General features: G+C 33.3%; 3 protein-coding genes across 8 annotated transcripts; 1 reads left to right on the top strand and 2 right to left on the bottom strand.

Annotated features, from left to right (window-relative positions):
• Nucleotides 1-2,055: 2,055 nt before the first annotated feature.
• On the top strand, nt 2,056-3,584 carry LOC108198263 (GDSL esterase/lipase At1g29670-like). Its single transcript, XM_017366025.1, has 5 exons — nt 2,056-2,311; nt 2,497-2,621; nt 2,715-2,960; nt 3,040-3,267; nt 3,327-3,584. The coding sequence occupies exons 1-5, from the start codon at nt 2,056-2,058 to the stop codon at nt 3,582-3,584; spliced, it is 1,113 nt and encodes a 370-aa protein (XP_017221514.1).
• A 486-nt stretch (nt 3,585-4,070) lies between these two features.
• Nucleotides 4,071-8,580, bottom strand: LOC108197540 (floral homeotic protein AGAMOUS). 3 transcript variants are annotated; one of them, XM_017365188.2, is made up of 9 exons: nt 8,456-8,580; nt 7,981-8,218; nt 6,321-6,402; nt 5,314-5,375; nt 5,123-5,222; nt 5,004-5,048; nt 4,803-4,844; nt 4,542-4,708; nt 4,071-4,375 (listed from the first exon to the last, which is right to left on the bottom strand). In XM_017365188.2, the coding sequence occupies exons 2-9, from the start codon at nt 8,208-8,210 to the stop codon at nt 4,372-4,374; spliced, it is 732 nt and encodes a 243-aa protein (XP_017220677.1). In that variant the 5' UTR covers nt 8,211-8,218; nt 8,456-8,580; the 3' UTR covers nt 4,071-4,371. The 3 variants fall into 3 exon arrangements, with proteins under 3 accessions (XP_017220677.1, XP_017220675.1, XP_017220676.1); XM_017365186.2 differs by lacking the exon at nt 8,456-8,580 and having other exon boundaries at nt 7,981-8,326; XM_017365187.2 differs by lacking the exons at nt 4,071-4,375; nt 8,456-8,580 and having other exon boundaries at nt 4,538-4,708; nt 7,981-8,326.
• Nucleotides 8,581-10,718: 2,138 nt separating this feature from the next.
• Nucleotides 10,719-19,628, bottom strand: LOC108197541 (uncharacterized). 4 transcript variants are annotated; one of them, XM_064082418.1, is made up of 9 exons: nt 19,187-19,622; nt 18,892-19,058; nt 16,367-16,518; nt 14,139-14,232; nt 13,129-13,282; nt 12,970-13,018; nt 12,772-12,864; nt 11,254-11,388; nt 10,732-11,021 (listed from the first exon to the last, which is right to left on the bottom strand). In XM_064082418.1, the coding sequence occupies exons 3-8, from the start codon at nt 16,403-16,405 to the stop codon at nt 11,269-11,271; spliced, it is 549 nt and encodes a 182-aa protein (XP_063938488.1). In that variant the 5' UTR covers nt 16,406-16,518; nt 18,892-19,058; nt 19,187-19,622; the 3' UTR covers nt 10,732-11,021; nt 11,254-11,268. The 4 variants fall into 4 exon arrangements, with proteins under 4 accessions (XP_063938491.1, XP_063938488.1, XP_063938490.1 ...); XM_064082421.1 differs by lacking the exon at nt 11,254-11,388 and having other exon boundaries at nt 10,719-11,021; nt 19,187-19,628; XM_064082420.1 differs by lacking the exon at nt 16,367-16,518 and having other exon boundaries at nt 10,739-11,021; nt 19,187-19,619.
• Between the last annotated feature and the right edge of the window lie 1,261 nt (nt 19,629-20,889).

Here is a 20,889-nt window from a genome sequence, read left to right as displayed (position 1 = left end):
AAAATCTATTTACTTATATCTTCGATGACCTAACTTGACAAATAAATTATAATTTAAAATATAATATTCTTTAATAATATATTTAATTAATAAATTAGTGTAAAAATGATTAGATTTCAGTGTATTCAATATTTTTTTTTCAAAATTTTCTCATTAATATAATAGATATTTATATAAATTATTATCATACATTTTATATAATAATTAATGTTTGGAATTTTTTTATGGAATACATATTTGTAATTAGGAATTGGTATCCACAAATATAATATATATAATTATTACTCCCAATGTCCCTCTAATTGTTTATCACTTTATCTCGGTAAATGAAAATTTAACACGCATTTTAAAACTCATATAAAAATAATTTCAAAAATTACGTTAAAACATTTTTAATTCAATAATTTTTTTGGCTAATTATTTCATATATATATAATAGGTATTTATATACATTATTATCATACATTTTACAAAAAAAATTAACAGTTGCAAGAATTTCTATGAAATAAATGTTTGTAATTAGGAACCGAAAATATGATATACATAATTAATTACTATTTCCTCCGTCACCCTGATTATTTATATTGTGGGGCATATTTAACACGCATTTTTAGAATTCTTATAAAAAATAATTTTACAAATTGTGTAAAAGAAAAATTTGAATAAAATTTAGTTTCTAAATATTTATAAAAAAGAAAAAGAAAACCTTGATTTTGCTTTGCTTGCTTGTTTGATAGAGCAGAGCAGATAGCCGCTAGTCAAATAATTACCACTGTTGTCTCTCACCACTAACTCTGTTAAAAGATTTTTAACAGAAATACACATCATGCACGAATCTTGAAACTGTAAGCTATATTCAAAAATTAAGATACACAAAGGGCACAAATATGTATCTGCAGGTACTTTGCTATATTCGAAAATTGAAGTACACAAAATGCACAAAGGTGTATCTGCACGTACACACCTTGCATTTTACTCTATATGATATATGAGTCTCTTATTGGTCCTATACCCAAGGTCCTCTGCTGAATAATTTTATATGAAGTATGAGTTGCCTGAACACAACTCGTTTCATTTACATTCACAATAATAATCTTAATTTGATGATTATAAAAGTTATTCTAATACAAAATTTGACTTTTGTTTCTGTACTTCTACTTTTTTCCCCAACAGTTTAATCACTTCTACTTTTTTCCCCAACAGTTTAATCACTTTTAAGTCTTAATTTATTTCTCACTTCTAATCAACTTCTTTACTTTAAGCAAAAAGCACTTTTTAAAAGTTTACCCAAACGGTCCATGTATGACTTATTTACATGATGAAAACGATCGAAGCTGATACAAGTAGGTATTCGAATGAGAGAGAGAGCTAGCTAATTGAGAGAGAGTGCTAGAAAGCTAATTGGGAGAGAGAGTGCGCGCTAATCACAGAGAGAGATCGCATACAGAGAGAACAATCGCTAGGGTTGAGAGTATAGATTGTTTGCTCCCCAACATTTAATTTGAGAAAGGAATGAATATGTACCGCCTGTTTTAAAAGGAATGAATTTGTTATTTTTTTAACCTAAACGGATTGGACCTGGATAACAAAGTGATCGCATACAGAGAGAACAAAGTGAGTATCTCTTACTTCTATAGTTTTATTTTAAGGAATGGACCAATGGAATGTTACTTCTGTTCCAATTTTTGCCACTTATTCTCCCTCTGTCTGGTCATATGGACACCTGTTACCAAAATTTATGATGATAAATGCTCTTAAAGTCGCTCACTATCTGATAAACCAACACATTAGCGGACATAAGAAACATCATCAAGAAAATTCAGTTAAGTCTTGGGAAAGAAATATCCTAAAAAATTAAGGCTTAGGAAAGAAATATCCTAAAAGAGTTTAGTGGCAGATTTTAATTCTACCTGCATAATTATAGCTGAGCCAGTCATACAATACTTTTCCTATATTCTCTGTGGTTCCACATTATCTCTTGCTTTAGCATCTCAATCATGCATTACACACATCTTAAAATTGCTCATGCAAAAACCTGCCCTTTTATTTGTTCCAATGGCATATGCAGCTAAGCTATGGTTTTTATTACTACTGACATTGTTTCATCCATGGTGTAACAGCTTAGTTGATGCTGGAACTTTATGCCAGCAAGTTCCTTGTTACTTTGTCTTCGGAGACTCCTTGGCTGACAATGGCAATAACAATGGGCTTAAAACTCAGGCAAAAGTGAATTACCCGCCTTATGGCGTCGATTTCAAAGATGGTCCAACCGGAAGATTTACTAATGGCCGAAATTTTGCTGATATAATTGGTATCTCTTAAAATTTTATCTTAGTTCTGTTTTCTTAGGCATAAAAAAAAAGAAAAAAAAAAGATGACCTGGTTTATCATCTTTCTGGTTCTGTTTTTTGACCTCTCACCTAAAAATCAAAGAATCTATGTATAGTAAACTACCATTTTACCGTCTTGCTGAACTGACGGGTACGTACTTTACAGGTGAACTGCTAGGTCTACGTGATTTCATTCCTCCATTCGCAGCATCAGAAGGCAGGAACATAATGGATGGAGTTAATTATGCATCTGGTGGATGTGGCATTCTTCCTGAAACTGGTCGACATCAGGTAATCCCATACATTCTGTCTCATTAGCCACTTGAAATTATTTTTCAATACTTATTCATGCAAAACTGATCTCATTTTTCTGTCCATGTATAGGGTGAGGTGATCAGTTTCGACCAACAGCTAATTAACCACAATAGAACTATTTCTCGTGTCACCGCGGCACTCAGTGGAGATAAGAAGAAAACAGCAGATCATTTGAATAAATGCATTTATATAGCCGGATTCGGGAGCAACGATTACATCAACAACTACTTAATGCCAAATTTATACCCAAACAGCAAAATACCACCTGACCAGTATGCACAAAAGTTGATTAACAAGTATACTCAGCAGTTATCAGTAAGTATTTCAATTTTTATCTGCACTAACATTAAAATACACAATTTAACCTTGTTATTTTCATTTTATTTGAATGCAGACTCTATACAATTATGGAGCAAGGAAGATTGCAATCTTCGGACTTGGACCTATAGGTTGCATTCCTCAAGAGGCTTTATCGAGTAGGCCGAATCTGCTTGGATGTGTAGAAAATACAAATAAAGCAGTCCAGCAGTTCAACAACAGACTCAAACCACTTGTTGATGACCTGAACGCTAAGCACCCCGGTGCACATTTTACCTACATTAACGTCTCCAACTTTGCACCTGTAATTGGTAAGTTGCACGTGTCATCACGCAACATTGTACCTTTTTCCAATATTTGTAGAGGATTGAAGGGGGGCTAATTGAGGCGTGTTTTATATCAGGTGTTCTTAATAAACCCTGTTGTAAGATATCCGAAGGTGCTGGCGCGGGACAATGTGTTCCAAACAGCGCTCCGTGCCCTTTCAGATCTTTTAAACCGTTCTTCGATGGTTTTCATCCTACAGAGACCGGGCATATATTGCTTGCGGGAAGAGCCTACGTGTCTGCATCACCAGCGGATGCCTACCCTTATGATATCCGGCACTTGGCTAGTGCTTAGTAGACAAAATGTCGTCTGTGTAGTCATTTTATGGTCATTGCAAAATACAATAGGGGCCGGTTGGATTGCTGGTGGGAATGAAAATGAAGAGGACTTTTCGAAGCCTATATAAAACGCAAGCAACAAATTGTTCATGTACTGAGAATCTTACTAGAGATAAACCTATTATTGATTGCTTAACATTTCCATGCATGAATTACATACGGAGTTTTGTAGCTAGTAACTTCTTGCAGTACAATACACTCTCTTCATGCTTTGTTGCCACTAAGCTAAACCTCGCAATCTAAGAACCTGAAAAAGATATTTCAGCTCCTACATTTATGCATCATGAAAAGATAGATAATTATTTGGTAGCTTTCATGGCGTAAAGATATACTCCCTCCATCCCATTTATTTTTTCTATAAGTTAAATTCCATGTTTTATTTAATAATCTTAAATACACTTCTGAGCAATCGCATAATTAATTAAGCAGCTGTGAGCAACACTAAACACAACGGACCAGACTTTAATCAAGCTTATACAGAGACTTTCATAATATTCAACAACAAAGTCTTGTGCTAAATTATACACACAGAAGCCTTGATTACACAATAGACAGCAAATGGCATATTTAAACACAAATAGTCATGTGAGAGTATATATGCACTCTCTACATTCACACCGTGGATCAGCTATATAAGTACTTCAAGAGCTTACACAAGCTAGTAACTGATCGGTACTTCATATATCTCTGAAATCCAGACCAGTGGAAACCGCAAGCAGACGCTTCATATATAGCTCATACGCTTAACTGCACTCAAACAATACAAGTAAAGAATCAAATCAGAAATATAATTATAAATTTTGCTTTATCTTTTTCATTTTAACCTTGTAAGTGCTTCGCAAACCTAAGAATGTAATATATTTCTAATTAATAATGTGCATGACTCTATAGCTAGAAACAGATTAGCTCTTACACAAGTTGTAACGGTGTCTGGTCCTGGCAAGAGTAATGATTAGTAGGTTCAAGACCGTTGAGCTGGATGAAGTTGCGACCATCAAAGGACTGAGGCTGGGCAACTTCATAAGTTGAACTCCCCGGCATCAAGTTCATCTGCTGCTGTGCTCTCTCATTGTCAGCTATCTACGAAAAATGTTCACAGGCAAAAATGCTGTCAGAAATAAATCAATCCTTTGTCACTAAACCGTAATTTCATATTGGAGATAGAGATATACACCTTTGCTCGAAGGTACTGGTTATTGTTATGCAAGTCAGTTTCCTGCAATCCAAACATATTATTGCACTACAGATATTAATAACATGATCGCATTAGGAAGTCGAAGGATTATCCCGCGCCTCCTTTCTTGTCAGAATGTCAGGGGTTCGAAATGGGATACATTACACAAGTCATTACTGAATGGAACACACTTAAACTTACCCTCTTCTGCATATAATCGACTTCATCAGCAAACAATAGCTCATTCTGCAATTCGAGAAAATGAGATGATCATTATACTTATTATTACGAAATTTGATATATTAACTAATTTCATGTACCTTTTTGGAGCGGACTTTGCTGATTCCTTTCTCAAGTTTAGTTTCCAGGTTTCTGAGCTCTTTGACAGGCAGAGAGCTCAAGGCCTCACCCATCATGTGCCTGTAAATTTTAAATCATCCCCGTATTCAAAGCATCCATATCAATTTAAAGCTAACTAGCTAGAGAACATCCATGAGTTCAAATTTGTAACCTGTTGTCCTGCTGTATTTTTGAAATATCGCGACGAAGTTTTGAGGCCTCTTGCTGGTAATACTGGCAAGAATATCAATTGTTGCACCAGAAGTACTTTAGAATCACATGTAACAATTAAATTATTTAATTAATTTAATATGTCAAAAACACATTTTATAGCTAATTTAGTTTTATGTTTTGATGTGGAAAATTGTTCAACCAATTTAAATTTTTTTTTAGGTAAGTTCATCAATTTGCAGCTTATAGTTGACTCAGCATTCCTTTATTCTAGTTATAACCTTCTCTTTTTCGATTCCCTGATGAATTGTCATGTTAACACCCTAGTAGTAGTTAGGCACAACGGTAGCTATGTCAGTATCAAGGAGACGTGTGGTTTGACCAGAGAGAGAATATATATAAAGGCATTTGAACCAACTTGCCCTAAAAAAAATAAAGGACAAAACCGACTGTCTACAACTAACCGGCTAAAAAAGTGTCGACTTAAAACCGACCGGCGGCATTCGGTCGGTTATAAGACAACACGACGTCGTTTTGTCTTACTGGCAAGACCCCGACATATTTTAACCGACCGCACACTGCATGGTCGGTTTTACTGCTGACGTGTCCGCGTTATAACGGACCACCCCACCAGTCGGTTATGTATTTGTGCAAATTTAATTAATTTTTAAATAAATTATAAGCCAAGACGACGGCGTTTTAACACGGAAAACAAAATATATAATTTTTTTTATTTAATTGGAAAATGAATTTTATATACTCTTCACAGAAGGAGTTACGACGTCGTTTTATTTCAGTTGAGGCTGAAATAAGCAAGCTCAAATTATATTTATAGAGCCGGTTTCGGTGAAATTTAAATTAATAATTTATAAATTATAATGACTTAATATTTGAGTAATCTTATATTTTAGGACTTATAATTATTTAAATATAATAGTAATAAATTCTTAAAAGTTTGAGTTATACTCTATATTTGAACTTAAATTTCTTGAAGAAATCAGAAGAGACCTGAGCATTGGCTTCGGAAACAGAAGCAGTATTAGGGGTATCGGAGCTGGTCTTCTTGTACCTCTCTATAGTTCCCTTGACACTGCAACCAAACCAAATATATTAATTTTGTCAATATATATGTAATTAGATTTCGTGCCATAATAAACCCTGACTTTTTAGTGACTCTTGTTTTGTAAACCTAGATATTAGGATAACCAAATGTATGCATTTGTCCTGTGGTTAATAAAAGTCCCTAAGACATGATACAAATTTATGATGTTGTTCAAAAGATATAATCTGAGTGTTGTTTAAGTTTAGTCAGATTCAGAAGTCAGTCAGTCATGCATTCTTGACTTGATGTAATATCAAGTATCCTTAATTTCCTCGAGCTAGCTAGCTACAGATTGGCTTCTGCCAAGCTGTCATAGCTTCACTTTCAATGGCTAGGATATGTCCACGTGTCACACACCCAATTACCTGTTGGGTAACATAAGATTCCAGTGTTTTACCCACCTCGGTAATTAGCAAAACCCCAAAGTGAAACTCAGTTGAGACAGTGAAAAGAAGTCAGTGTTTTCCATCTCTCTCACTCAAACAAACCGGTGCATTACATTTTAGGCTGGTTGAATTTAAAACTTAGGTTAAACTCATCATTATATGCGACTATTAAATTTATCTTTATAAATTAAATTTTCGAAATGAAAACACACTAAGACTTTTAGTAGGCGGTAAGATAAAAAAAATGAGTATTAATGTTATGTACCACAAATATATTTTCCCGAATGACATGTTAGATATAGTCGGACGATTTATGTGTATACGAAATGACATTATTATGAGTGTGAGTAGAACCAATCAAAAATTGTCAACTAAAATTTGAAAAGAAAATTGAAAATAATTTTTTGAGGTCTCTAATATTTTCCAACAAAAAATAGATTTCTATTATTAAAAATAACTATACAACAACAAATCTTAATTAGATCAGTGAAAACTCTTTTGATCTGTTCTATCACTCTCATCCAGTACCAGAAAATCTTGTGTGAGGTGACCAAAGATTTTTGTGACATCTACAAGATGTACTTAAATAGATATCTATGTATACTTATTTACTTTAAATTTAACTGAACTGAATGGGTTTTTATTGGGTGTGGTAAGGAGAAATATACTCGGACATATAAAAAACAATAAAATATATAGTGATGCAAATAATACAACCCTAAAAATTATATCAAATATTGACCTAACCGGTGTTACATGTGCAAAAATGTCAAGAAATTGAGGAAAGACAAGGAATTGAAACACAACCGGAAGTGTAGTCGAGTTGTGATTGGTAGAAAAAGGTATTCAGCATATTTTAAGCCTGACTAATTAGAAACTCCTGTGACCCTAATTTTCATTCCCAGATCTCCACATCTTCCTCCCCAGTAGACCAGTACTAATGTTTCAACTCATATTTTGAGCAAGAGTTAAGGCCAAAAAAACAAATATCAATTACCAGTTCTTGTTGCTTCTATGAAAACAGATCTATATAGTACAAAAGAAACCATTTTGAAGACCAAATTTATAGGTATATAATCCAAACCAAGATGGAAAGTCCACTGAAAAAAAAACCTAACAAAGTGAAAATCTTCTAGCTTACCCAAGTCAAAATTCCGGGATGATCAACATAAAAACATACCTGTTGTTAGCATATTCATAGAGGCGGCCACGATTAGAGAAGACAATCAGAGCAATTTCAGCATCACAAAGTACTGATAATTCATAGGCCTTCTTCAGCAGACCATTCCGACGCTTACAGAAAGTTACTTGACGGTTAGTCGTGCTCTCGATCCGCTTGATCTCAATTTTTCCCCTGCCTGACTTTCTCTGGGGTGAGATTTCGCCCGATTGATCATCAGTTAATGACATAGTTCCAACTGAATCAAAAAAAAAAATCATATTCCAAAAAAACAATTCATGCTTAGCATAAATTAAATGCTCATAGAATGTAATCCACTATCCACCATAAAACCTCTTGAATAAGCTACTAAATTCAATGAAAAATAATTAATAAAGACAATGAAATATTCGAAGAGTCGAAACACCAGGAAACTTGTCCCTGATGAGGAAAATTATAAAGGGTAGTGTAGCAATTAAGCTGAGGAAATTTGTACCTCTTCTGCAAATTACAAGAAATCTGAACAGCAAAGATGTAGAAAGTGGAAAGAGTTGCAATAAGAGGTTGGTATATATAAAGTAAACAATGACCTATTGTCGTACATGATGAAGTAATTTCATGAAGATTAAGAATACTTAAGAAAACTAATCTTAAATATTACTGTCAATAAAGTATAATTAGATAACTACATTATTGATTATACCTCAAGTTGATGGTCATTTGTATTAATGATCAAGAAGCAAAAGAGAATAAGGGATTGCTATATATGGAAATCAATCATCAAGTTGCAGACTTGCCCTTGGCCATACATTCTAATTGAAGTTTTTTTGTTTACATTTATATTTTTTTTCCTGCCTTAGCTTTTTTCATGTCTGGGGGAGAAAAGGACTTCAGAAAATGGCTTTAATGATTTTGTCTAAACTTATCTTTCACAAATAAGGACTTATATATTTCTGAAAAACATTACAAGAAACTCTACTTTTTTTCTCAAATAAATTTATATTTTTTTCCCACATAATGAATACTAAACACATCCTTAACATTTATATCCAAAAAAATTATAAAAATATCTATTTTTAGAAAACAACAGGCCCTTAATGTATTTTGTCAAACAGGCCAACTGATCCAAGTTCAACTCAAGCTTTAAACTTTTTTAAAGCAGAATAGAAACATAAGCAAATGAAGAGTTCATTTGCTTCGCTAGCAAAACCTTTCTTACTCCCTTTTTTCAATTTTTCTTATTAGTTCGAACATTAGTATGAATACTGTTGTATGTTTTGGGTCTGTTAAAAACTTTTGCAGACACAGTGTCTGTCATGTTTAGGTATGATAGTGATTAATGATATTCTAAAGAAAAAATAATAGACATCACATACATGCATGTGTGTATATGAAGATACTAGTGTGTCCGGGAGCTGTTTGCCTGGGTTAAAAACCCCGGCTTAGTCATCTAAATTTTTTTTGATAAAATATTACTCCTAAGTCATGAGTTACTCATTAATCACTTATATTTTTATTGTTATATTTTTGATTACTTACAAGTCATTAATAAGTCAAAATTATACAAACAAACATTTTAACCTCTCCGTTTATATCACATAAGTCACGTTAAGTCATAAGTACGTTAAGTCATAAGTCATCAAGAGTGCAGCCAAACGAGCTATAGGATTTTATTTTTGATGTCAGTGTTCATCAGTAAATATATTTTTCCAAAAATGCATGTGTGCTTATAATTGCTAATATGACATGTTTTGATATAAAAAAAAGGTTAGATTCGGATTTTATTTGAAATTGAGGCATTCAATAATTAATATAAAACTGAGAATTTTTCGCAACACAAATTACTAATTTCTAAAATGAATATCATTAAATTAAATAAAAAAATATTTTATATTTAATTACTAGTCTATACATATTTTTATATGTTTGGCGCTACATCAGTAGAAGATGTGACTTTTCCATTTGCCCACCGGCCCGTCAAACATTTTAAGCATTGGATTTATTTTTAAAAAATTAAGGACATCTTCCTTGTTTGTGCAACTTTTAATCTAAGGACTGCCCAGTCAAGTGATTGATACGTGACTAGTTAAATTAGATTTGGTTTGCCGCAACTTCGCTCTTTTGTCTTCTATAATTCACTTTTATTTCAAATTTCGGAACTCAGCTTCAAAATTTCAAATATATTATGAAACACCAACAAAACATCTAATATTATTTTAGACTCGATTTGTATATAAAAAATGAGCAATATATTAAACTGTCAAAAGTGGCCAGAAAAGGCCCGCGTGTATTTTTGTGAGTAATTAGTTTAATATATATTCACTTAAAAAAAACTTATATATTATATATATAAACTTTGTATCATCCTATTTAATTGTGTATTATTTTCTTTCATTTCGATACGCATTTTAATACTCTGATAAATTTTATCAGTTTATGTACTTGTTTCGGATCTAAATATTACCAAAAATCTTACTGCTTTTAATCCGCTTGGATTTTGATTCTAAGTTGGTGTATATGCGTGCAGTGTGTGAACTTAAAGAAAAGGGTAACCTACGGAAAAGCTGAGAACCTAGAAGTGCTGCAAATAATAATCAGTCACGTATATGTAGTTCCTTCTGTAATGATGACTACTAAATTTGGTCATTGTAAAATGCTAATTGAATTTCAGAAGAAAGATGTGTATATATAAAACCCTATTTACGGTTTCACTTGAACTAGCATAAAAGCCCGTTCAAGGCACGGGCCTCTATTTAAATTCATTTTCTACAGTAATATATATTACTCAAAAAGAGAAGTCAGAAAAATGGTTGAAACTTTCAATTTGAACAGGAATTTGTAAAAAATAAAAAGCTAAATGAAATTTTAATGTATATCTATGATACAAATAATTAAATAAAAACTCAGTTTAATACCCTCCAACCCACAAAGTAATATACTTTACAAACCCCAGACTCTACATCCATTTATCACTGACATGTGATTTTTATTTGAAACAATTCTAGACTAAAGCCGGTTTATGTGATTCACAAAAGAACATAGACAGCTAGCTCTCCCATTATCTGCAAAAGATAAAATACATGAACTATATCAGTAACATTGCATCACCAAAAAATATTCCCCTTGACATCTTTTGCACCTACACAGTAACTAAAAGTAAACCTGCTCTGTACACATGACTGGACCAGGACTCAGACCGTTTTATTGAACTATTTTTCATAGAATGTTGTAGAACAACAGAGCGGCTTCTTCCATAATCTTCTTTAAAAGGTACAAAGGTTTAACATAATTTACCCCCTCAGTTTTCTGTCACTGAGTGTCCTTAGGATTCATGTTCTTAAGCAGATTCGTTGCAAATTCCTTTCTCTCGTGCGGCACAAGTAGCTTCAATGGGATGAGTTGCATATCGAGCTTGTCATGTCGCCCGACCTAGCAATCGGATTCAAGATATATCTTATTCAGAATCCTGATTCATATTGGTAAATAAAGTCCGCTTCACCAAATAGCATATCCTGAGCAAACCTTTATAATTATAACTTTATAAGTACCTCAAGTTTCTGATATAGGTTACAAGAGCATCTTTATTCATAATGACTATGATCTACCATCATAGATTTATAGTAATTGGTTCAAGATTTAGGTTCTAGACAATGGAGCCCTTTGAAAACAAAGCCCGTTCGCAATTCTAGTTAGGAACTTGGGATTATGATATTAAAATTCTATGTGCTCAATAAATAAAATAACAATACGCATTAAGCATTATGGTATCAGCTATATAATTTTACTTGATTAGACAGAATTATATTTGATCACAAATTTTATAAAAAAAACTTTTCCTAGTCATAGACATGTATCCGGAGGACCTAGGTCTGAGGATCCTTTTCGGTAAGCTTAAAGTCCCCGTTCCACCCTGGGTTCAAATTGTTCATCTTAATGGAGGTCTTTTTAGCGGGAAGTCTTTCACCACTTAGACAGAGTTTCACATAAGGATCAGATGCACTCAGCAAGTTCATCTTCAGAAGCTTCTCTGCACGTAAAACCTTCACATGCAGTAACCCTATGGGCTTCTTGGCTACCCCCTGTATAAAATGGGTTATATCACAGGAGGAACGATGTTGCTTATTAATATTAGCCGTGCTGCTTTCCACCACAAATAGAGTGACATTTGTAAAAGAAAATTATGTAATCAAATGACCCAAATAAGACTTAATGCAGAATTGATCTTAATTGGTCACTTCTTTTCATCTGAGGCTGCACAATAGAGTGGAGAGAAGGCTGTATAACAGAGGTTAGAGCCTAGTAAGAAGTGATTACACAGAGAGGTGATCATCGCAGTTGGCACACCTATAATTCAATGTTCAATAGGGTTATCCAATGCTCAATAGGGTTAATATTTAACCCCGGCCGGCGGCCGCTAACTTTAAGCACACAGCAGAAATGGTACAAGCTCTATTTTCTCCAAATTTAGGTTTAAACTTTAAATTTTCATCCTTAAGGATTTTCACTTCCATTCCGTGAAGCATAATCCAAATTTCCAAAAGAAACTCTGATTCTTCCACTACAAAGTCTATATATCCCGTTAGATGTCATCTAAAACACGTCAATTCTGTTGTACAATAATGCTAAAAGGGTGATTCACCAAGCGATCTACAATCAATAGATAGGACATACTGGTAGAATATTATATACTATTAAACGCCAATAATAGAATCATCATTTTTAAATTTAAAAGCATTTAATTAGCAACAAAAAAAAAGGAAGGGAAAAACTCAATCAATAGACACGAGTATGTATGCTATTCAGTGAACAAACCTCTGTCTTGAGATTAAATTGTCTCTGGGAGGTAACTTTATGATGCCTCTTCTTCCAATGTTGTCCACCCAAAGTCCCCGATGACTCTGAGCCCTGCATTTGAATGCACATTAGACTGTTTGATCATTATACATGTTTTATTTACTGATCTATCATTATAATTAATCAGTCATAGTATTCACAAATTGTGATCCATACATTTTTTCTACTCCTTCGACCACCAGAAATCCTGCTTGAAAGAGTAAAGCTGTAAAGAATACAACGCCAAAATGACAAATCAAGTAAACATAGTATGACAGACATAAACAATATACAACTAAAACCTTGACATTTATCAATCAAATCATGTCAACCAACCTTCCTCGGCCGCTATCCAACAAAGACTTTGATCTAACCCAAACTTTCTGATGTGAGGGGAAAATCTGACCGATAACATGAAGAATTGAACTTAGTTCGCCTGGTAACTCCCCAGCCTCTGAACTGAGTTGGTGCGGGAAGAGGATGAAGTACCCTGCCCCATTGCAATTTATATATGAAGTTAAATGTGTGGTTCATCCCTTGTAGGTGCATCATGTATTGAGTATAATAAGGTGGAGCTGAACCAAAAGCAGCATTCTATCATTTCAACTGCATGAGTTGTGAGCAAGTATGTACTCGTATAAACTATAAGCAGTTCCTCTGGACATGAATAAACTTGTAATATCGAACTCTAACAGCGCATGTGTGGAATTTTAAAGTGTTATTCCTTTTGCTATGATTTTTATATTAATTACTTAGGGAAAACACTTGAATAGTATCTTTCTTGGGACGTCATTGACTTGTGTCAGCTTATACCAAACATTATGTGTCAATCCCCAGGCTTCTGTAATTAAAAGAATCTGGGGTACTCCCATTTCTAATAAAAAATATGTCAAACATCTCTGTTATTTTAACCTACTGGGAATTTTGAAGTATAAGAGTGACTCCCATATCAAAGTAATTGTATAAAATGTGTCAAATTAGTAAGTTGGTTGAAATGTAAGACAACAGAAAATGAATGCCCAACTGCAAGCAGAACCAAATATGCCTTCTATACAATGTTAACCAGGAACTTGCAATCTTATAAATATCTTGAATTAGGTGACCAATCTTATAGAACATGGAGAAATTAGTAAATACAACAGAACATTGTCTCAGAAACAAGAAACTTTTAAAGATCCCCATTTTAAATGTCTTATCCTGAGTAAATATTTGATAAAAACAACAGTGTAAATTAGAACGTCATTTGTACTAAACTATTATTCTATTAATCTGATATTTTGGAGGCAGTACTCTTAAATAATTACAGTAATGTAAAAACGAATCTCTGGCAACATTTTGTCGCATACCTTCAAACTCGGGCCATGTTGATTGTTTAAACAATTGCCTTTGTTGTTGATCTTTGACTCTGTCCATTTCCAGGTGGAATGTGACCACATAGTCCTGCAATATTGTTTGTTTTTAGTAATAATTCTCAGAAGCAGTAGTAAGGATACTTAATAGCTTGCACTAAATGTAGCTACTTTGAACGTATAAGCTATAAAACTATCTTTGTGACAGTATAGTTACTCTATACATTTTGAGATAAATGGATAGAATCATTTTCTCAAAAATGCATCGTAGACTGCCTCGTCGACTCAAAACAGTAGAAGGCCTAAATTTATCTTACAAAGCAAAGTAAGCAAGCAATCCTAATTCAATATGCACAGCACTTGAGTGTGTAGAATCTACGGGATCTCTTGGCCTTGAATATAAAGGTGGTCTAAAATTCAACAATCGCATATATTATACTATATCATTTATGAAATAAGTTATACCAAACATAAAAACAATTTATATGGCAATTTTATTTTTTTGAAGATGTTAGGATCACTACCTACACATATAGCGCGAAGAGCGTCATTTTGGGCATTTATTATAACAAATAAAGGGTGACAATATTAAAATATCATAACGGTTAGGTAACATATATAGTAGAAAGGAAATTAGTACTAAACCATGGGATGAAGTGGGAGAATGATCTTGGCGATTCAAGTATAAGACTCTCTCTTCCTGGTCTGTATTATATACACTTTAACTACTTAACTTTCTGAAGTGCTAAAAGCAAGCCAAAAAAAACACCAAATAAGGGGAAATACTCATGCCAATTAGAGCACAATTTAGTTATCTATTAAATATAGTGCAAGATTTGCCCACTAAATTGCACATAGCAGGAGTTTAAGCATACAAATATTGCATAATAAGACACAAAGTCTGGTACTTTGTAATATATAATATCTTGCAAAGTTTTCACCAATTATAATTTATTTATTTTTAATATGACAAACTGCGACATGCAATTTATAGAGAAAACATTAGGTCAAATCATGCTCCTTGTTTCTCATGAATTAAGTGATGAAGACCTAAATTTTAAAATAGGCATTCATTAATCTGTGCGATGCAAAGGTTTTGCATTTCTTCTCTATCAATTCGCACTACGATCATGATTAATTTTAAATGAGATCTTTTCAAATCAAGCAAAACAGCATAGAAAACCTGTACTTTTTTATAGAAAAGAAAAGTAGTAAAATTTTAGGTATGAAGAAATTCATATCTCCACTGCTACAGAATGGTTATTTGTTGCCCAAGAAGATACAGTGTCAATAAGGCATAACATGAAAAACATGTGATACCTATATTTAGGGATGTTTTTATATTTTATACTAAAACTATATCATACAAAGTGATGACCCATGACCGGTGCAATATGATAAATCAGTAGATGCAGTATTTTAACTTTTACGAAGCTTAGATGGTTTTGGTTCCACTTTTCCTTATTGCAGAGCTTCTTCACCATCAAGACATCCATATTTTTATTTTCGAGAGTTTATAATTCCTGATTATTATCATAGCTTCCTTTATCTCATCTCAAGCATTAACAATAAACTTAAATTATATATACAATAGTGTATAGGAGCGGAACCGAGTTTCTTCTTTGTAGGCGTCTATAACTCTATTTCACGAGAGACCAAAACTAAATATGTATATTGATTTCACATGCATACTCTTTCCTATTGTAAGAGCTCATTCAGTAGCCCACAGATCATCAAGATTTGAGACGCGGTGAATTCAACTATTTAGTTACAAATTAATAAAATCATTTTATAAATGCATCAATAGTTGTTTGTCTCTAGAAACTAAAAAAGGCTACCAAAATTGAACATGCTATTATGACCTTGATATACTGATTTGGCACGATATTCATATTATCAATTGATTAGGTGAAGCAGAAAATTGCAAACCTGAACCGGAAATAGTAATCAAAATTATCAGACTGAAAATACTCATCCCCCTTTATCAAAGAACCGGCTCAAGAGTTTAGATATACGCCAATCGCAAACCAACAGGTCATTATTAGGATTTTCTATAAAACTGGAATCCGATTTATGATTGATATTTTAAGTGCTAATACAAGCACCAGAAACTACCTCGTATACTATACACACTCAAACTCAAGGATAAAGTAAAAGCAAGAACTTTTATTCTGAATTGAAAAGGAATCTAAATCATCAGACGGGAACCCAATCAGAGACATTACCTTGAGTATTGCCGAAATATTCCGAATTACAAAGCACATAGATCTAAACAGGAGTTCGGAGGCTATCGGCAGGTGAGGCACACTCCGGAGTAGGCGGCGACGAGGATTGAGCGGAAGCTTGTTTGGAGCAAATATTGCAATTCAACTAAAACCTAGGCTAAGAATTATATTTCAACTCAAAATACGGTTTGGAGTAATAGGAGTTCGACTGGAAATTGAGGCTCGGATAGGTTTGTAATAAATATCTGTTTAATAAGGTGCTTAGGAATCAGGTAATTTAAATCTTAATCTATCAATATTTTGGGCAATTAAAATTGCACTTGCTTATTATACTAAACATACCTAAGATGGTCTAGTATATGATCATTTAATCTTTAGGTCTGTTCCAAATTTATTTACGATTCTTACTGATAATAAATTTTTATTATATCTTTTTACTTTATCTTTTGTACGTTTTTTCTTTCATTTGATAATCTTAGGTTGGAATTCATCTAATAATTCTTTTTAAATTAATAATGTTTAAATAAAATTCTACACAAATCAAAACTAAAAAACTAAAATAAAATAATGAAATTGTTTGAGTTGTTCACAAGTGATTCAAACTTGACTCACTTCACATAAAACTTAAAATCAAACAACATAGTCCAGGGAAGATGTCTACTTCCAAGTATTTACAGACCATAATTATACTGGGCATTGCAATGATTACTGGGTAGATTGTCTCTAATACCAGAGCCAAATCCTAATACTCCCTCTTTCCTATGATAGTTCACCCAATTTGACTTTGATAAATCAATTTGGCACTCATATTCAAATTCCGTAGTTGATTATATTTAAGCTGCTACACTTGCATATATGTGGAATTATAGTTCATAATTTCAAACCCCGCAGGGAAAACAGAATAACTGTGTAATGCAGTTTACAATCTTTATTTTTAACCGTGCACTTTTCTGTAAGTTTAAATTCTTAAGGGCTCAAGACATGAAAGTTCATGTCTCGACATGTGTCAATAAGTGATATAACTATTGCATAGCCCAATTCGTTTGACTATGTTGTACAGCACCAAAACATACACATCTTGAAATACTCATCCTGGGGAGAGTGAACATATTCACAAAATGGAAGTAATGTCTTTCCCTGGATTTGCCGATTCAGGGGAACATTTGCCCACTCATTTTACCATGATTTTGAATATTGTTAGATCAATTGAGGTTTTTGGGATGCCTAATTCATGTGCGAATTAACCTATGACCTAAAGCTGGCCTATAAGTTTGAGGGGATAAAACAGGAAGACGGCAGTTGCCCCTCCTTTGCGAGCAGAACAAAAAGACCTCGATATTATCCTCACCATATGGGTCTTCACAAGTTTTCAGTTAAAAATAAAAATTCTTATCACTGACCTAAACGTAAGCAGGGAGGACTTTATATTATAAATATTATCATATAATCCAGAAGATTCTTCATTTGCTCCCAGTGGCAAGTTGCAGCCAGCCTGCAACATCCTTTTAATCAGGGCATCAAATCTGTTAACTAACCGCATTTCAAATATTAAATGTTAAATAAAAATGTGACCCCTTGGCCTTTTTCAATTGAACATTCCAAACATGCTCGGACCATTATATTAAAGGAACATTCCAGGGAGATGGATGTTTCTTATATTTTTCGTAAAATTTTATTTAGGAGTATAATTTTGGGAATCGTCTTAGATTAATAAACCAGTAAATATGTGTAAATGAAAATTCAACTAATTAATATGTATATTCGAGATATATTTTATTTTTCGTCTGTCCCTTTTTTCTCTTTTTTCATTTTCTTTTACCCTTTTTCCTTATGAGTCATTCTCTTTTTTCCTCATTTCCTGCCACCTTGGCTATCCTAAATCTGTACAGTAGGTGACTGAATGAAACAACATCACAGAAGGGTAGGGACATGTGCCGTTACGGATTTGATACACTCGTCACTACTACATGCTACGGGACGCTAAAATGGGGCCAGGAGGGTAGCTTGCGAGGTCGGGTCAAGCCTTCTTTCCAGGGACTTTGATCCGTCGGTAAGTGCCACAAAAAGATTCAAAGTACTTCTAGTCAATTAGAAAGAAGTAGCCGTAGAGGAATTTGATGTAGCATATGAAAATATGAATACTGCACTTTCAAAATTTTAAATAGCTCTTCAATGCTTTCTCTATTTCCAGTTTAGGCAAGTATATTTCTTTACTGCTGGTGCATGTGTAGTGATAAGCACCAGGATAAAAGAGATCGGGCATTATCTCTAAAAGAAAGTGCATTCACTTTATAAAAACATAACAGGAGGTCAAATACCATGCTCTATCTTGTCTCATAGCCATATTAAAGAACCAATACCTAAAGTCAGCACTCTAGTGGTGTTATACATCCTGCCTAAACTAAAACATCATAGTTTGTTCTAAATATCAAACGCAAGATAAATGGAGTTATAATCGCCAACACGCGAAACCCCCCCAAACCGTATCTTTAAAAAACCAATTTGTAGTTAGAAGAGTGAGATACCTGGAGAATAAGTTACATTTGGAACAAAATATAGCACACCATTAGGGACATAGTTTAGCATCAGAAATCCCTCTCTGATGTTAAATTTCAGCAGTATCTCCAACAAATTTAGGCAGAACCGATGAACTTGCTCTAACAATCATGCTTTAACATGGATTCATATACAACTAAACAAAAACGCAACCAAGAATAAGCATAACTAAACAAATTTAGTAACATAATCATACGAAAATTACAAATTACAAATTAAATAAGTAAATCTTCTAGTAAGCAAAGCAGTACAGCGGAGTCAAACCTGATGAAAAGGATTGGAATGGATACGTGTCTTGAACCCCGAATTTGAAAGACGCTGTAGTCTTCTCGTTCTCCGGGGATCAATCTACAATCTTCAACACCCAAAACCCGACGCAACTTTCAAATTGAAGCACAGACACAGAACCTAGGAGGGACCTACAGCGCCGCCCCCGCCTTGACGTATCGAAACCCAACGCGAAGAAAACGCCCCACGGAACCGCACCAGAGTTTTATAAGCAGAACGCACCACGACAGACGGTGCAGAGCGGCCAGGAAGTAGAGACCTCAGTGGAGGGAATAAGACCTAGATTAGGCGGCCAACAGGAGCGGAAGGGCAAGAGGAAGGTAGAGCAGGAAGACGACGGTGCGGAGGTGATGTTTTTTTAATTTAGATTTAGTTAAAACACGCCCGTCTAGGTTAGGCTCGGAGCGAGGTTTGGTCTTATTTTTTTTGCTCAGGAGCCAGCCTTTGCATCTACCTGTTCTCCTATAATATATATAGATAGATATCTTTGATGGTCAAATATAATATAAAAAATTATATTCACTTCATGGTTTTTATTTTTTTGAAATCTATTCTCATAGTATGTGATATATATAATTGATTATCGAAATTGCTAAGTAGGTTTCACTTGTAATAAATTATAAATTTTCCACAACTTAAGAATCAAACTAAACTAATTTGATCTAATAAATAATTATTATTACCCCACCCAAAAATTAAGAAATATATGTCATTAAAACTGATTTTAGTATAGTTTTTATGAGTTGGGCTCAATGGAGACCAAAAACTTTGAAGTCCTTACAGACTACAAGATCTACCGTTAAAATAATCTGGCAATTAATGGACATGATTAAATATTTCTTGTCCTGCATTTCTAGTAATGTAATATTAATAATTTACACTATTCTTGTCCAACATTTTTAATAAAGTATTATTAATATTATTGTCTTGCATTTCTTGTTTTAGTTTTAATTCAAAACTATTTTTATAATTTACACTATTCTTGTCCTACATTTCTATTAATGTAATATTAATAATTTGTCCCGCATATTTGTGATATATCTAAGTGTTATTTTGTCTTGCAACAAATTCAAGTCGTTGCAGTACAATGACAATGAGTTCAATGCCAATCATAGCAATGTCCAACTACATCTTTGTTTTGTATGCAATTATTATTTTTATTTGTTACGATTTCGGTGATTGAACACCAATATTATGAAATTATTATTTTATGTTATGCAGGATTTAGAAGTTCTACTTGGTGTTCACCGCTTTAGAAGTGCAAGATATGATAGGGAGAGAAAATGAATGTGCTGGACAAATATCAGCATCCCTTGGATGGGTAAGAAATGGATGGCTATGATTAAGTCCCTAAAGCCTCCACAAAAATCAGTCTCCATAAAACTTTTCTCTAGTTTTTGTACATATTTATTGTTAAATATGTTATATATCATTATTATTCATAATGAAATATTAATTAGTTCAAAACTAGAATCTAATTCAAATTTTAGATAAGATTCTATTATCGATTATGTAGTGTTCTTCTTTGAGTAATCATATATATATATATATACATATAAGTATATAAATATACATATATATACAGGAGTGAGTTCTGGTACAAACTTGCAAACTTTATGTAATGAATCGGGTTTTTATTAATTATTTATTATTTTGTTGGTGATTTTATAAAAAGGGAA

Source organism: Daucus carota, chromosome 8, assembly GCF_001625215.2.
Source record: "Daucus carota subsp. sativus chromosome 8, DH1 v3.0, whole genome shotgun sequence".
NCBI lineage: Eukaryota > Viridiplantae > Streptophyta > Magnoliopsida > Apiales > Apiaceae > Daucus > Daucus carota.
The sequence above is the reverse complement of the archived record's forward strand: the minus strand, read 5'-3'. Positions and strand labels throughout refer to the sequence as shown.

What these genes read in the sequence shown, in the direction of transcription:
- LOC108197541 (XM_064082418.1), bottom strand. Translation starts at nt 16,405, where the DNA reads ATGTGCTTTGTAATTCGGAATATTTCGGCAATACTCAAG. An exon ending in GTCGAAGGAGTAGAAAAAAT is followed by an intron (nt 12,865 to 12,969) that starts GTATGGATCACA and finishes ATTCAAATGCAG; the next exon opens with GGCTCAGAGTCATCGGGGAC. An exon ending in AATTTAATCTCAAGACAGAG is followed by an intron (nt 11,389 to 12,771) that starts GTTTGTTCACTG and finishes TCCGATTGCTAG; the next exon opens with GTCGGGCGACATGACAAGCT.
- LOC108198263 (XM_017366025.1), top strand. Translation starts at nt 2,056, where the DNA reads ATGGCATATGCAGCTAAGCTATGGTTTTTATTACTACTGACATTGTTT. An exon ending in AAATTTTGCTGATATAATTG is followed by an intron (nt 2,312 to 2,496) that starts GTATCTCTTAAA and finishes CGTACTTTACAG; the next exon opens with GTGAACTGCTAGGTCTACGT. An exon ending in CTGAAACTGGTCGACATCAG is followed by an intron (nt 2,622 to 2,714) that starts GTAATCCCATAC and finishes GTCCATGTATAG; the next exon opens with GGTGAGGTGATCAGTTTCGA.
- LOC108197540 (XM_017365186.2), bottom strand. Translation starts at nt 8,240, where the DNA reads ATGATTTTTTTTTTTGATTCAGTTGGAACTATGTCATTAACTGATGAT. An exon ending in TCGATTATATGCAGAAGAGG is followed by an intron (nt 4,845 to 5,003) that starts GTAAGTTTAAGT and finishes TTTGGATTGCAG; the next exon opens with GAAACTGACTTGCATAACAA. An exon ending in ACCAGTACCTTCGAGCAAAG is followed by an intron (nt 4,709 to 4,802) that starts GTGTATATCTCT and finishes CATTTTTCGTAG; the next exon opens with ATAGCTGACAATGAGAGAGC.